Consider the following 17,627-nt stretch of genomic DNA (forward strand, 5'->3'; position numbering starts at 1 on the left):
GACAAAGAGGTATTGTTTTACCAGCTAAATTCCACTTCCACCCCCCCTAAAAAAAAAAAAAACAAAAAAAAAAAAAACACAAGAAGTAAGCTGCAGGGAGTAAAACTGCAGATGAATGAAGGTGAAAATCTTCCTCTTCCTCATGCAAATGCAACAGTGAGTGGAATCGACCGCAGGAGCGGTGCAGAAGTGTGCGGGAGCTGCTGAGCCGGGCTGCGGTGGCTCGTCTTGGCCATGTGGTGGAGCTGAGCGCTGGTTTCCCACAGCAGGCAGCAGCAGCAGCAGGCACAGCCATGTGCTACGGTGTCAGCAAGTGTCAGGGTTCGACTGACGCTCCAGACCTGAGCTGTGGTCTGACTTGGTTTTCCGTTGATTTTCCACGATTGGACTGTTTGAGCGAGTCACTTTGAACGCTTCCCCTCGACTCACCCCCCCCCCCCGACGGAGCGTGCAGCATTGGCGTGCCTGAATGAAGGATGCTGACAGAGATGCACCTGCACCTGAGCGTCAGGTGCCTCGGACGAAGCACACAAGCATGAACCGCATCCTAAAATGGGTGTGAAAGTCTCCCCCTGCAACAAAGTGAGCTCATGTCTTCCTCGAATTCACACTTTCCTGCCTCGCGGTCCGTCTCCCCTTCCCCTAGCTGGAACACTTCACTCCCGCTAATATCGTTGTCTGTTTTCTGTCATGCATTCCCTCATTTTGTGTTTTTTCCTCCCTTTATCCACGCTGTCTCTTTCCTTTGCTCCCTCTGTCCATCTACATCTACACCCCCTCCCCTCCCCTCGCTCTCCCTCCCTAGAAGGCACACATACACAGATAATACTGCGGCTACATCCTGCTTTGGCAACATACTGCAGCAGGCGAGCATATACTCCACTGCAGCCCTTTAACACAACAGCCATTTTTCTTATGACCTAATGATGAAAAGCAGCTCTGGGTCTAAATCAGTCCAGTAAACCCCTGCATCAAAATCAAGCGAAGCCTGAATTCAGTCCAAACAGATGTTTTTAAGTGCAGCGGGCTTCACAGACCCAGAAAGCCCGCTACAAGCGCAATATTCTCGTCTCTTTCCCCTCAGCTGAATTCAGCTTTTCACCAGCATGTGGGAATCACAGCAACATCCACCGCCCGCCGCCGGTTTCCATTAACGACACATGTACTCTCAGTGAAGCCCTCCTTTTACCCGCCAACATATCCCCTCCGATTCGCCCCGTCTTGCCTCGTCCCCTCGAGCATGACAGAAGTAGGCGTGCTGCTGGAACATAATGAACAGCGAACAAACACCTGCAAGCGAAACACAAACAGAGCACACAGCGTACGACACCTAGTGATCATGGCACATGAAAGGAAGTACAGTGGTGCTATTGACTACTTTTACATGCAGTCAATGGAGGGAATGCACATGACATGACGTCACAGATGCAACTTCACAGCGGGTTACGCCCACTGAGTGGCAGAAAGACTGAGTGGCAGCGTAAACTTTCAGTTTGAGCAACTGGAAAACATCTAAAATGGGAAAGAGCTGTTGTGCCATCGACTGTACTCATAGATTTAGCAAGAAATCTGAGTTATCGTTTTACAGACTGCCGAAAAATAAGCTTAAGAGAGACAAATGGATCGCTGCAGTTCACAGAAACAACTGGATTCCAGGCACCGAAACGTGGATTTTTGGTTCCCATTTTGTATCAGGTAATGTTGGATTTTTGGGTAGCTAACGTTAAACGGTCAAATCATAAAGTTTGGTGTCCTCATCACTTTAATTTCACCAACAAATCCTTCCTTGAAGTCGGACCAAGCGTCAAGACTTTTGTATGCCTTCAAGCTTTGCTTCGTGTATTTCCCCGGCGTAGAAATTAAGTACCGTACATATAAATATTAGGATGTCTAATATTAATGTCCATGGGCCACTGGTTCTTCTGTACGGGTCACTGTCAAGTTCACCTGCCTTTAGTTTAAGCCGATAATCGGCTGTTATCCCGTCTTCTCCACTAGTTGCAGCTGTTTTTGCCAGTTGGATGTTTTGCCACTTGCGAGTAAGGGTGCGTGGTCCAGTGGGAAAGTGACGTCAATGGATACCCTCTATAACCCTTTTCTAACTGGAATATTAGCAATAACCTGGTTGCGCACGGCCATGTAAACACCAATAACCCCTTTGAATAACCGGATTTTGCTCATATTCCGGTTTTTAAAAACCTGAAAATGACCCCTGGGTTTCTTTTCCAACCCGAATATTTGGTCATGTATAACCTAACGGGAAATCCCCATCAAAAGGAACAGGAATCTGTTTCCTGCGCATGTTCTTTTCGCAAGGAATCTTGGTCTTGAGTCCAGGAAGTTCTTATAAACATGGAGAAACGCAAGACCAGGAGGAGACTAGTCACTTCATAAATGTCAAACAAAACGGTACCGGATTATCCGCCGTGCTGCTGTTATTGTTGTTGTTTTGGATTTGGATACAGGAAGAAGAAGCGGAAATGACCGGAATTGCGTCATGACGTTCTCCGTGCGTCGCTGGTTTGATTTAGATCCCAAATGATTACAATTACAAAGTATACAGGGATAACCCTGTTTGCTCACACATGGAAACAGATTATTCCGTATGTTTCAGTAACGGGAATATTGACCTTAACCTGAATTTTGACTGCATGTAAACGTAGTCATAGTTGGAGCATCCAGGAGGGTTTAAGGAAACCTCACCGCTGACAGACAACCGCGCAAGCAATGCACACTGGGATGCGTTTTGCACAAAGACGTGCACGGGAGTCGAGCCAGTGGGCCTCAAATGGCTCAGGAACGGGAGCTATAATAGCCAAAGTTTCCCCCAGATCTTGCAGCTGATGCATATCGTCAACACAAAGTGCTTTACAGCGTGTTCCTCATCATTTTTCCATATTTGATATAAATGGCGTCTCGGCGTCTTGCGTAAGGACGCGAGGGGCTGAGCGTCGGACCTGAGAGCTGCGGATCAGCAGATGACCCCTCTACCCACCGGAGCCGCAGCCACCTCCAGATATGAGGATGTCAGATCTGACTGGTTTAAAGCGCGAGTGCTGCAGCTGAAAACACAGCCTGCGTGCCGCATCGCCGCTCGCTCGTGTTTTATCCATCAGGACTGCCGTGTGATTCAGCCCACATATTACATTCTCCTTTGTGTTCCTGCGCTAGCAGCGCTCGGCCCTGCTAAGATCATCAGCTGCAGTTTCACGGGCCAGCGGTCACATGTTCGGCAGACGGGTGCCCCCACCGGGGGATATCCCCAGCCCTCGCCGGGTGGGGAGCACCATTCAACCCATTTCATTTAATTACCCTAAAAGTAATCACTACCTAATGTTTACCCTTTATAAAATTACAATTTTCATAAATGTTAGCCCAGTATGTCATGGAAACGTGTCACCGGCCCCATAAATATTGCACGCTCTTGAGCGAAGAGAAGCACATAATTGCGCTGGAATGAAGCCAAGCCAGCGTTCGTACAGTAGCGGTCACTCGATAGGCCTATAAAACGGAAGATTTGGGATGTCAGAGAAATAAAAAGGAGCCAATGTGCAGCTCCTCTTAAATGCAAGATGGATGGCTTCTTTTTCTGCAAAATTGTTTGCTGGATATCAAAGTTTGCGCGCTGGAACCCCGGAGAATCTCTGCGTTCCCAAAACACAATGGGTCCTTTCTTCATCTGAGAGAGCTGCTTCTCTAATAATGCAGCTCAGCTTAAGTCTGCTGACGGTAAACAATAGCTCTGAAAGGTGGCCTTGACAAATGTAAAGGAGGGACGGAGAGTGATTGTTGCGCCTGAATGTGAATGCAAGGACACTGAGTGAAACTCCAGACCCTCCCTGTTCCTCGGCTGCTACACCTCTGCTTCTGTGGGACGTCGACAGAAATCACCCCGCTGTCAGCGGCAGGAATGCGGACGTCCAATCTGGGATGTGAAATGAGCGATATCTTGCATCTCTTTACTCGTGGTGTAAAGTTGGGACAAGCTCCGCCCCCCAACAAGCATGGACGCAGATGGGTTGTCATCCTGCACAAAAAAGCTTCATGGAGCATCTTGTCTGGACAAATCTTGCCCCGTCATCCAGCAAGTCTTTTCTTGAAAAGCAGCAGAGACACGTAGTTTTTTTTCCTTTCTTTTTTTTTTACCCAGGTTTCATCCGCTCCGACAAACTACCTCCAGTAGTCTCACAAGTCGCACCGCTTGGAAGCATCTGTTATCCAAACTCTTTCAACTGGTGCACAAGTCTGCAATGCAACCCCACCCGTAATTAACCTTTTGAGATTCTGTTACACACTCCTGAGGACACTTTTTGTAGCTTTTACAAATGATTTAAGTTTTAGATTTCAGCCTACAGTCTGCTGTGGTTTCCTGATGATCAGGTAGTTTTGCAGGGTTTTGTTTTGCCTGCAAACAGCAACGTTTACACGGCCTTAAGTTCTGCTCACTGCCAAGTAATGTGCACCATTCCCCTGATTAGCTGGCCCGAAACCACATGTGTGGACAGTTGTTCTCCGTGCATGTTCCTCTGTTCTGTCGCGGCAGACCTTTGATTCCCTCGGTTGGCAGGAGAACAGTCGCCACAACAATGCATCTGTGCCGCCTCCCCGTTGCTCTGGAGTCGTACTCACTGCTTTGGACGTTAACAGTGCCAGTGGAGTTGTCCTTCCCCAGCGAGTTCTCCACCACACACGTGTAATTCCCAGAATCCTTCTGCTTTGCTCCGATGATCTGGACTCTGGAGTTTCTCCTGTGGATGACAATGCTCGCACAGCTGAGTCAGGGGAATCGGGGGCCGGGAGGAAACAACATGGAAACGCAGCAGGGGGAAACATGGCGGCCAGAGAGGCCGACAACAGGGAAACTGCTCTGATAGGGATGCCAGATCGCTTACTCATGGGAATGGGGGGGGGGGGGGGGGGGGGGGGGGTAATAAAGCACAGCATAAGGTGTTGTATATACATAAGTATATAAAAATAGTTGTATCGAGAGAAGTTTTATTTTTTTTTTATTAAACTTCAGCTCACCAGCAGCCATCGTGGCCAGAGAGGTGTTTACAGACCTGAAGCACGTTGAAGTTCTTGCTTAGAGCCGGTTGTATTGCTTATGTGGGGGGGGGTTCCGGTTCATCATCAAGTGAGTGCTGGCTACAGCATTATCACAGAGACTGAGAAACATTAGTCCCAACAGAGACCCCCCCACATAAAACAGGCATCTGTGAAGCTTTCTGCAACACATCTAAACCACAAATTAAGTTTAGAGTCTGTGTTAAAATGTATGAATTGAGAAAAAGATTACCCGAAACTAAAGTCGAAGGGCTGAGGGTGGTAGGGTAGAGGAGGTTGCATGTGTCATGTCGCTCGTTGGGCATGAATATTGGGAGGGGGTGAAATGTTAAGCAACTTTTAATCTTAGAAGAGAAAAGATGTTATTACTGGTCAATGAAACAGGACCAACACCTGAGACATAAGTTAAGCCGGTTTTATTCTGGAAGTTTAACCGCTGAAAACTGGTTTGGAAAAGGAGTATGACATCATCTTGCATTATCTGCATTAACGTATAAAAATACAAAGAATTCATGTAGAAAATTTCAATTTTCTTTACAATTTTGGAAAGCATGTCAGCGAAACTGTAAGATTTGAGTTTCGTGAGAAAAAAGTTGCAAAAAATGTTTTCCTGTTTTATCTCATTGCAATTGTGCTTTCTCTTATTTTGTGTTTCATGTTCAGAGATTGTTTATTTGGCCATGTTGCTGCATGCAGCTAACAATGCATCTGCTTATACTCTGTGAGGAAGTAAAGGAAGGGACAGTAAACTCAGATATTCACTGCATGATTGAACAGAGGCTGGAGAAGCCGCTGCTGATGCCGGTCTTCTCCTTATCTGACACCACCTGTGGGAGATTTTGCAGGACAAGGTAGTTTAGTACTCACGGGCTGTTCTTTATTTTGACTTTTTTGCTTTTCTTCAGCTCGCTGCCATCTTTGAACCATCTGTAGGCAGGGACGGGGTTTCCCGTGGCCTCACACTTCACGATGAGCTTGCCTCCCTCGTCCACTATTATTGGGTTCTTGATCGGTCTTAACTTTGGAGCTGAGGCTAAAAAGAGAAGGAGAAAAAAAAAAAAAACAATGATCAGATTTTGCTTGACATGTAATTGTGTGTTTTATGAGCTGACGAAGAAGAAGAGGAGGACAGCGGTGGAGTGAGTCAACAGCACTCTCATGTGACCTCCAGATGTGGTCACTAGAGACATCATCAACCTCGCCTCAGACCAATAAACAGGCTCATGTTCACTCGGGTTTTGCTGCTCTAAAAACACCTGAAGCAATATTCAGCAACCATCCACCAGCTGATGGAGGAAAACTCATGCACAAGTAAAAAAGCAATCTGCAAACAAGGAAAACCAGCTACATTATTCTACCATAAAAACTAGAGAGTAAAACAAGAAGATTAGCAGATTTCTGCTGTATTACTTTACATAGGGTGTGAAATTCTGTCGCAAGCATCTGTGAGTTCGATTAAGTTCAACATTTCGCTCTTGTAGCCTTTCTCAATGTGCTCCTCTTGCATTTTATTAAAAAATGTGAATAAAAATCGAGTTTTATGGAACTATAGAAATGATGTGTGTCCAAACACACAAACATATACAACACACAGTCCCACAAACACTTGCCAGCTGACAGCTGCACACATGTTTAGGAGAAGACTCATCCAGGGCGGAGCCAGAAAGACGGGGTGAGGAGGGGTCAGCCAGGGGCTGGCTAAGATACCCCACGAACACACACACACACACACACACACACACACACACACACACACACACACACACACACACACACACACACACACACACACACACACACACACACACACACACGCACACGCACACGCACACACACACACACACACACACTTTTTCTCCATGTGTAACATTGACAATTTCATGCACATGCTGCAGTGTCCTGCACATTACAGCTGTTTGCTGTGCATCACCTCTGAGGGATGACAGCTGAATGAAGACAAACAAAGTATGACAAGTGAAATGAAGTGCACAAAAGTAACAACTTCAATTAAACACCAAAATAGCGTGCCCCCAAAATTATCCCGTTGTCCTCTCTTTTTTTTTTCCACCTTCTCTTGAGTGACTGTCCTACTTCACTGACCCGGTAAAGCCAATGAGTGTTCAGAGAAAGAGAAGAAAAAGCCCCAATGACGCTGCAGTTTTCAGCATCTTTGTGGACTTAAGTGGGCAGTCGTGATGGATTTGGGCTGGAGCTCTGCGAGCGTCTGCAGGAGCGTCTGCAGGAGCGTCTGCAGGAGCGTCTGCAGGAGCGTCTGCAGGAGCGTCTGCAGCAGCGTCTGCAGGAGCGTCTGCAGGAGCGTCTGCAGCAGCGTCTGCAGGAGCGTCTGCAGGAGCGTCTGCAGCAGCGTCTGCAGGAGCGTCTGCAGCAGCGTCTGCAGCAGCGTCTGCAGGAGCGTCTGCAGGAGCGTCTGCAGCAGCGTCTGCAGCAGCGTCTGTAGGAGGGTCTGCAGGAGCGTCTGCAGCAGCGTCTGCAGCAGTGTCTGCAGCAGCGTCTGCAGGAGGGTCTGCAGGAGCGTCTGCAGGAGCGTCTGCAGCAGCGTCTGCAGCAGCGTCTGCAGCAGCGTCTGCAGCAGCGTCTGCAGCAGCGTCTGCAGGAGCGTCTGCAGCAGCGTCTGCAGGAGCGTCTGCAGGAGCGTCTGCAGGAGCGTCTGCAGGAGCGTCTGCAGGAGCGTCTGCACGCTTCAAGTTTGCCTGCAGAACAAGCCTGGAAACATGCAGGTGAGCTGCTGCTAAATACCGGTCTCTACTGTTGTAATGTACGGAGCTGTCATTTCTGCCGAAGCGGTTGCTCTTTTTAAACTAGTTTTTCTGCTTCACACAGTCGGAGCAGCCTGTACGATGTGCAGCTCTGCAGATGTGAATATTAACAAGGTCTGGCTAGAACATCCAGGTTTGTGAGTAATTCCCGTATCTGACAGCGTATCCTCCAATGTGACATTCTCGCTGAGTTCTGCCTCTTCTAGTCACTTGGCACTAATACTCCCCCTAACAGGAGCCAGAGGTCAAGGCTCTCCGTTCCAGCAGAGTATCTCTGTAGTACTAGCCAGCGAAAAAACCTCTTCGCTGCTGCAGAGGAAAACTACATATTCTGCTATAACTAATCCCAATAAATACGCCTCAGAAATGTTTACTATTGATGTAATTAGCTGGGCTCGTGCAGAAATCCTTGAGTCCTCATTTGCAGCAGGATGTTTACTGACGTTTTTGCACTATAATATTGAGATATCGATTGCTTAATTTGGAACAGCCTGAATCTGTCCAGTTGCACTAATCACTTCTGAAATACAAAAGCAGTTTGCATGATTCTCCCAAAATATCCCACGCTGTACACGTAGCTTGAAGTACTCTCTAATTCCCTTCGGGATCACAGCTAGCAGGAAATGTCATAATCAAAATAGCTCCCAGATCAATGGAAAAGTGTCCATTTTTAGTTCAATGGCTGCCATTTGTTACTAAAATTACCCTGCTCCTGCCGTGACGCAGGACTTTTATCTTTTATCTGTCCTTTTGGAAGATGTGACTGATGATGTCCGTGGCATTCGGAAAATAAAGACAAGCATCCCAACACGGCGGGGCGTGCCAGATGTACCTCGGTAATGTGGTGCTTAGTAACTTTAATGAGCTATTAGTCTCAGGATGAATACCTGTGCTGCAACGGCCCGGGCGGCTACTTGGAGATCTGTCCCGGGAGTTTGGAAAAATAAAACTTAGAAATCAATCTGTTGAAAGTCATAACAATATGCGCTCTGAACATGTACTATACGTTGCCAATTCCTCATTTCACGGGGGTTTGCTAATAGCCTGCAGCGCTAGTGTCAGATTCTCAACGCTACACGTGTACATTATCACATTTTCTGTTTCTGTTCTTAATAATATGACGCGTTACGTGAGACTTGTTGCAGATAACCCCTGCACAACGTCGCATTGGCCCCTTCTAATTGTCAGATCAAGTTCGGTAATGGAAAATTACCAACACTCGACTGTAGGTACGAACCCATGGGCGCATGTCATTACATGTGCGCATGTGTCATGTTTGATCAGCAGCTTCCTCAGACGCTGCCATGAACTCCTGGTTTCAATGCAATTAGAAAAGCATCGTCTAATAATCGCCTAATGATTTAAAAGCACACTGAGCAGAACTTTTAAAAGTCCGTATGAGCCCATGTTCCAAAGTTTGAACAACCGAAGCTTTGCACATCATGTCCAGAGACACGCAGCCCCGCCACACTAAGCCCATGTACAGCGCCGGAGGAAAGCCTGTCAGTCAGAGTCACAAGAGCTGCAGGAACGAGGCTGCGCCGACCATATAGAACAATGTTTAGTCCTTTGTCTGGACACAAGTCTGTCCTTGCCAAGCAAATTAAACAAGCTTTGTCCTTGACTGAAGAAGTTACAGAAACACGGGACTGCACTTTTCATCAGCTCCAGTGAGCCAGATGTCTGAGAGGGTCTGCTTTATCTTTAAAACATACACTTCTAATGAAGACCACGGCTCTGAGAGTTTTGATGGTAACATTAAACCGTGGAGCGAACAGCCTCCGCGTCCCACGCAGACTTAACCGTCTAGCACATGTTAACGCCGCATGTTCATTTCACTGATTGCAATTAACAACTTCTAACGAGATAATGAAGAGTCGATGGCACTGTAAATACAAAAAGAAAAAGATTGTTGCAGACAAATGGTTGTTGCATTTTCCATTACCCCAGTGGAAAACGTGTCCAGCAGTAATGATAAACCTCCTCTCAACAACAGCCTGACTCTCTCTTTTTGAAGCACAGGGGCAGCTGCAGACATGGACTATAAAAACCCAATTTGAGAATAGAAGCTTATCTGGCGTGTCAACAGCCCATGCCTTGGGTAACAGTTGGAGACCTCGGCCCACAGAGTTTTTCAAAAACAAACTTACTTGGTGAATTAACAATCCATTGCTCTTATTATTGAGTTAACATTTTTGTTTCATTTCCAGGAGCTTAGAAAAGGAATCCGAGGCATGCCTTTGTGTTTCCCCTGGACAAAGTATCCCTGATTACCGTGCCGTTATGTCACCTCGCTGCTCGTCGTGGAGATGTGACAAATGCATGGTGGGGCGGCGGGAGAAGTGGATTTGCATGTGGGAACGGGTTTTCAGTCACTGTAACAAACATCTGCTCAGAAAGCTCACGTTCAGCAGCGTTTCCTGAAGACCAGTCGACACTCACTGAGTAACTATCTCGCACATTCTTGGAATTGTTTCCAAGATTTTGATTTTATCTGCCATCCAAAGAAAAAGAAGAAAAAGGAAACATAAAGACTTGCATGATTATTTTATCAACATTCAGCCGAAGTAATAAAGTCATTATTAACATTTTGCATGTAATCTTTTGATTTTATCACTTTCCATTTTCAAACAATTTATCAGATAGATAACATGAAGCTGTGTAGTTTAATGTGTGAAACTGTGTATCTACAAAAGCAGAAATAAGCACGCAGCGTCTTTTCACCGGATTCAGGAAGCCGTATGGTTCTTGTTCAGTTTTACACACGTGCAAAACCGGGATTAGACCACCATTTTTAACCACAAATGGACGCAGACACTAACTCATCAATGACAAACAAAGAAGTGTTAAATAATGAGAGGCACACAAGAATTACCTTCATATGACGTCAGCTTTGCCTGTAGAGGACCACGAGGGAGGCAAAGATGCAGACTGGTGGAGCGCGTTTAACGGCTTTTTAAAAAGAGCTTGGAAGTCAAAAGAAACTCACGAGCCAACTGTTAACTGGTGCCAGGAAATCAGAACGATACTTGTTCTCTTCTTAAAATGATGTTAGTGGGACCTATAACACTGGCATCCCAGCACACCACCGTTATGCATTACTGTAATCATTTATAGGTGATCCTCCATCAGGGTTTAGGGTTAACCCTAACCCCAACCCTAACCCCAACCCCAACCCTAACCCTAACCCTAGCCGCACAAATGACATGAACAAACTGCACATTCACTCTAGGCGTATGTTGACTTTAGAATTACCAATTAACCTAATATGCATGTTTTTGTGTGGGACGAAACCAGACAGCAACATTTTCTTATGCCTAGTTCAATATTAACTGGCTCTGGGTCAGAGCAATCACTGGGTACCCCGTTAATGTCAATTCCAACGTGTGGGGTACCGATCCACACCCTTATCATGCTGCCTGAAGATCCAGAGTCCAGAGACATTTGGGGCTGAAGGACTGGTGGTGTATCACCGTATCCCATATCCCGGGTTTATCAGTCAGAACAGCAGTTCTGAGGGAATCACTTTTAGAGAAAGTCCGCACCAAAAACCATAATTATTACAATAATTATAATAAGATGCAGTAACTGTAAATATTGTGCCAGTTTAAGTGCACAGTTGGGATAACTTTCGGAGCAATTTCATAGATGATTAAAGAAAACCAAACAAAAAAAATCTTCATCTCAGAGTCACTGCCAGGCTTTCTTGGCAATAATGGGCTCTCCGGAGTTTGTTTGTTCCTTGCTAATGTCTTTCTTGATGACTGCCAGGACCTCATCAAAACGATGCTGGTTCGTACAAAAGTGCGAGTGCGATTTATCTTTAAAGATGGCTTTCATAGAAGAGTGGTGGGTGCAACCAATGCCTCATGTCTGGGGGGGGTTATGTTGCGCAACATACAGCATTCGTAACAGGTCCTCAAATCTGTTATGGAGCCTGAACAGAGCTCAAGGACATCATTCGTGCTTTGTGTAACCCTTTAACCCCGAACCCTAACCCCAACCCAAACCCTAGCCCGAAGCCTAAACTACTCAGTTAAGTCCAATGTTTCTGGTTTAGATTCGGTGCTTGGTCAAAGAGTCTTGACCAAATGTTGACATGTGGAAAAAATAAACACAACCAAAAAAAAGAGATGATTAACAACCACACAAAAATCAGAAACTCCACTTGGCCCAAAAAGAGATCAAATAAGAGGTGAAAAATAAACCTGAGCAGTTCCTGCTCCACCATGTTCCTGTCTATCGTGCCATTGTTTGAGTTTTCTGCAACAATTAACTGGGTACTGTTTGCAGGGACTCTGAGTTTTCTAAACACTGATAAATGTGTATAAATCTGGTAGACGTCTGCACAAACATCAACAGTTAGAATAAACATCTCAGCTGTGGTCACTGACACCGGGTCCTTGTTGCAGTGAACATGCTGAGCCAGTCACCTCTGCACGAAATGTATTTAGTGTTAAGATGACAGTTGCTTTTAAAAGGGTATTATTTATAACTTAAAACGATTGATTTTTTATGAAAGTTAGGGATTCTTTATGAAGTTGTTGAAAGTGCACTTCTGCAAAAATGATTATATTTTGTTTATTTGTTTTTAAAAACAGATGTGCATTACTTTTCTGAAAGTTTCTACGTGACTAGTAAGTGAAGATATTTGGCCTAGGGGATATAACTACTATAATAAAAAGCAGAACCACTTAACATGCCTCTCTCTATGGACAATACTTCTCATATCGCGCCAATACCTTTCAATCGGATCATAAAATATTCCTTTGAGCTATAAAGAAAAGTAAAATGTGTCCTCAGGTGTATGATAAAAATCTACAAAGATGACTTTAGAGACTGTTTAGAAAAGGCCACACGTTACTGGGTGAATCATCTGTCCATCTCGTGCTAATTTCAACCAATCAGATCAATGGAAAGATTCAAACCCAACTCTTGCCAAAGATGGTCAGAAGAAGAGGAAAAACATTCCAGTTAAAGAACTGAAGCAGTGAGTATGTTTGAAAAATGTAATTGGTGACAGTCCCCAGCCTGACTTAAATGCCCCCCAGCCCCATCTGTGTGTGGGGTCGGGGGGTGGGGGGTGGATTGGTGGACATGGCACAGTTTGCCTAAAACCTTTTTTTCAGAACTTGATCTTGTGAATAATGCAAGAACCAATGTGCCTTGCAACATAGTACAGTTGGAGACATTAAAAAAGCAAAGCAGCAGTTTCACAAGCAGACCACAAAGGTTTTCATTCAGATGAATAAAGTGCTGATTGACTCTCCCCCCTACGTGGCACTATGGGACACATCTTACAAATAAAAATCCTTTTTTTTTTTTTTAAACTACATTGCATATGCAGGCGTCATAAAAAGAAATGTAAAGAAGAAATGCCTTCACTAGAAATTCAGAGGAAACAAACAACTGGGTAGAAAAGGCAATCTGCCAGACCAGGGAGGATGAGGAAGTAAAGACAATATATAGGGATGACAAGATACAGGAGCAAACAATCAGGTTAGATTGGGCATGGCAAGTCTAGGAAAAAGTGACTAGTATAAAATAAAAACAGGAAAAGAAGCAGAAGACTAAACAAAAAAAGTCAAGAAAATACAAGAACAGAAAATAAAACCCTGTCAAAAACCCTAGACCCCGACAGCCGAGTCTGCAAGAGGTTCTGTACTTAAATTAACTCTGTTATGTGAAATATGGTTGGTGGTGGTGTAGAGCTCTCCTACTCCGGTTTGGACCATTGTTGAGTTCTTCTGGCGTTAACAACGCTTATAGAAAGGACTTTGTCTAATTTCTCAAAAGTTGGTACGTCCAACAAAAGCAACAGTGAGACGCTAATGTTCCTCCGGTTCTGCTGCATTACACTCTTTATTTATGTCTTTCGTGAAGCCACATCTGCTTTTTCCGACAGATTTATATCTACATTGAAAGGAGAAGAAGAGAAGGACAATGGGATGAGGAAACCCCACATAATTGGGCTGAAAATGCATCAACTCCAGTTGTCTAACAAGCACCGACTACAATTTCCACGTGAAGACTTCTTTCAAAGCATTTTGTGGAGAAACTTCCTTTTAAAACCAACCTTGAAAAAAGTTACCAATTTATGCTTGAGATTTGTTATCAATAAGGCTATTACTGTTGTTGGACATCAGAATAAAGAGCAGCATTTTTATGACTAAAGTAAGAGGCGTATCAGATGTTTCTTTCTTAGCAGCACACATAAAAGGTGCGATCTTGCTCCTCATATCAGGAATTACAAGCCGTTCAATAGCACCTGAACTAGCTGTAGTCTTCACAGCTGCCTGATCTAACTACCGGTCTCCATGAAATAATCTGCCGTTGAGTGATTAAAGCAGATTTGTTTCCATTTTATTTGTGTGGCAGGTGTTAGTACATGAAAAAAAAGCATCCAGCACAAAATAAAGCCAAGTCTTCACTTCCCGAAGCATTAACACTCTCTACGCACGCAAGCCCATCCGTGCTGAAAGAAACTTGTTGTGTTTTGTCTTGACATAAGATAAGAATGAGGCCCAAGTTTGTGAATTATAACATCTTCAGCGGTTAAAAACCCATTAATGTACAGCAGTCCGGCTGTACGGAGATATCTAATTACAGCAGCACAACTGCAACTAAGTTGGTGCACAGTCTTGTGTTTCTGAAAGTGCAGTTCCTTTCAATGAAGACTGACGCTTTGGCAGAAATGTGTTTTTCAAGGTCTGCAAAAAGTTCTCCCTCTCCAACAACTGGGCCCATTTCATTAGAATAGCCGTGCAACTTTCTCTGAAGAGTATCAGCTTACAGCCACAATACACACAGCTTTTAAAAAACGGACGGCGTGAAAGGAAATCATCGTGTAACAGCGCAGCAGCACTAGTATGCCCTAAATCAACACTTTGAAATTCTTTCTGCTCCAGATCCCGAAGAGGTCACTGCCAGTGAAAGAGCAATTACAGCTCAGAAATACCTCCTGTGAGATAATGTCTTTAGAATTAATGAGCAAAACTAACTTTTCAGGGCACATTAGAGACACGAGACAAAAGCTGTCTCCTCCCCCCCCCTGTGATGTCGGTGATGGTTGACTGACGGCCCCGAACAGATTGCCCATGTTTACATACAATTAGAGATCGACACACCTCGTCCAGGCGGGAACATGCATGCGAGCACGCAGCACGTTGTGTAACACAGAATTATCCATAATTCATCTTGTATGTGTTGATGAAGTTGTTAAAGTAAAGCAGTTGGTGCATGGAGGGGGGCATAAATGTGACAAACAGAACGTAAATCAGCGATGGTTGATCTATTTTGCTGCGTTAAATTCTGAAAACAGCTGAAGTTTCAGATGTGTCAGCGCGTCTTCATTGGGACTGACTTTCAGGCGCAGGACTTTCTCCAGGGCCACCTGCTCGCCGCGTCTTCACATAAATGAATCCCATATTCACCGATGAAAGGGCAGCTCCCTAATCAATCCAGGATGTTCTGGATCATGTGTGGATAAATGACATGACACATGTCTTATTTACAGCTGTGGCGTTAAATGCATAATACCGTGATAGCACTACCAGGAGGCAGTTTATTTTCTCTTGTCCACTTTTTTTTTTTTTTTTGAAAAGGAGAGAAAATAAACCAGAATAAGCAAATTGCACACAGCTGTTCTCAGTGTGGATAGAAAAAGTGTGCTGATGATTCACAAAGACACCCGAAAAAAGGGGGGGAGGGCAAAAAAAAAAAAAAACTGCAAATACTTTACATTCAGTGTAGTTTGGGGGACTTATCTATCCCACGTCTTTATAGGTCACAATAAAACTTGGACTGAGGACAGGTATTTATTTATAACATCAACTATGTTTAAAACAATTATAGCAAATACAAATGACAAAACTACAACCATAGTTCATTTACAACAAAAATAAGGGACATGTAAATGTGTTAAAGGTCTAAAATCCTAAATTGACTGAAATCATCACCCTCATGGAGGTTTATCAGCAGGAGGCTGCGAGGGGTGACATCACTGAGGACAAGTCCTTGTCAAGATGAAGCTTGAACATGCAGTATCTGATCAAGAAAGGAATGATACACAAGAAAACATAGTGATAATCAAGCTATTGTTCTTAAAGTGTCACCGAAATAAGAGGGGGGTCGGGCTTCCCCATGACCTGAGGTCAAACTACAGTGACATGCTGCGACATGTCGCTTCCACCACCGAGGGAGCGCTTTACTTTGCAACCTGTACGGATCCGAAAAGACAAACAGCGATTCTAATGACAGAGCTGCTTCTAGCAAAGACACCGACTTTTATCCCGGATGACTCACCGCCAAATTAACATGAACAGTAAAAGCACCGAAGCAATAATTCGAGCGTAAACCCTGTCAAAGCGTCCGCAGAGACGCACGTTTTCTGTGTCGCGCAGCACTTTTTCCAACCAAAACCTGTTCTTCAAACGCGGGATATGTGACAAGACACGTGGAAACTCGAGGAAACTTTTAAAAGCATAATAACAGCTGGTGACACGTTTGTGGGGAGCTTGTGTAAATGCTGGACTTCTGCTGGTTCTGTGAGGTCCCACCGCCTGGTTTAGATGTCTAAACTCGTTCACAAGTCGGATCTCGTTCCACACGAGACAGACGTGCTGCCAAAAGCAGATGTGGCTCATTCATGTTGACCACTGGAACCCACTCATGTGACAACTGAGCTTTGACAAGTCCCACTCTCGTAATTACGCATAAAAAGTTCATCTAAATCCTCCGCTTCTCTCTCACATTTATAAAGCTGAAAACACATTACACACAGAGAGTAGGTTCATTTAATTTTACCTGCAGTGGGATCTCCTTCTTTCTCATTTTTCCCTTTTTTACCTCCCCTCTTTCTCCCTTTCCTATCTTTCTTCTTGGTCTCCGTCATGCTGTCAGTAGAAAGTAAATCCTCTCGAGAAAAAGACAGAAAAAAAAATGTTTGTAGTCCTTTTTTCGGGGGAAACTGTGGCAAAGTGGGCACCACCGAACTGTGAGCCCTGTTAGAGCGTCTCTCCTCTATATAGACCAATAAGTAGAGAAAAGGAACCACCTACTCACGACGGGTTTAGAGAAAATGAGATGAAGAGAAGGAGGGGAAAGGTAGGGAGAGGGGAGGTCTGAATGACATGGTAGGACGGGATGGAAGAGGGAGGGAACAAGGAAGGCATTTCCCATAGCATTATGGCAATCAACTCTTCCCTTAGAGAATCATTCAGATAAGCGTCTTCCAGCCCTGGAGCCACAGACGAGGACAGAAGGGGGAACTGGTACCAGGAAGCCCACGCATAAATCTCAAACTGTTGTCCTCGACTCTTATTTGTGACCCCGGCAGCATCTTCTCCTTTGTAAAAGTGGAGGGAGACCAGTTGGGCTGCCTCACTTTGCTGACCCCACCCAGATAAGTCAGGCAAGAGAGCCCGAGCCGCTCCTGCCAGGCTGATGTTGGGCTCCCAGAGCACCGCACATCTGGTTTGCGTTAGCCGAGGTAGAGATTCTGCAGATATGCGTGCGTGAGGTGCCAAATGCCAGATTACAATCTGTGACAGACTCCTTGCAGAAATTACACAAGCTCATCCTCTGCGTGGCCAGGCTGTTGCCTGTCCTCACCTCTCCTGTCTGCTAGCACGCTCGCTTCTGCAGGCGAGTTTCAGCACGTCCGCGGCAGTATGTCTCTCTCCTCATTGTCCCCCTTAGCCAGATGTCATCAATGTTCATGCAAGAATAAAGAATCAGTAAAAAAAAAAAAAAAATAGCTCTAGTTTCCAATTTCCATTTATAAAA

The 17,627-nt window shown here is 45.0% G+C and overlaps 1 protein-coding gene across 5 annotated transcripts in view; it reads right to left on the minus strand.

Annotated features, from left to right (window-relative positions):
• nrg2a (neuregulin 2a) overlaps positions 1-17,627 on the minus strand; it is a 74,388-nt gene that overhangs the window by 35,630 nt on the left and 21,131 nt on the right. For 4 of the 5 annotated variants that reach the window (XM_061739806.1, XM_061739804.1, XM_061739805.1 and 1 more), the window contains exons 2-3: positions 5,932-6,097; positions 4,630-4,748 (exon numbers count right to left, since the gene is read on the minus strand). In XM_061739806.1, the coding sequence (XP_061595790.1) occupies positions 4,630-4,748; positions 5,932-6,097 (285 nt within the window). Of the gene's footprint in view, positions 1-4,629; positions 4,749-5,931; positions 6,098-16,646; positions 16,860-17,627 lie in introns of those variants that run through there. The other variant, XM_061739803.1, reaches the window with a different exon arrangement.

The sequence above is a fragment of the Cololabis saira genome, chromosome 14 (genome assembly GCF_033807715.1).
Source record: "Cololabis saira isolate AMF1-May2022 chromosome 14, fColSai1.1, whole genome shotgun sequence".
Classification (NCBI taxonomy): Eukaryota; Metazoa; Chordata; class Actinopteri; order Beloniformes; family Belonidae; genus Cololabis; species Cololabis saira.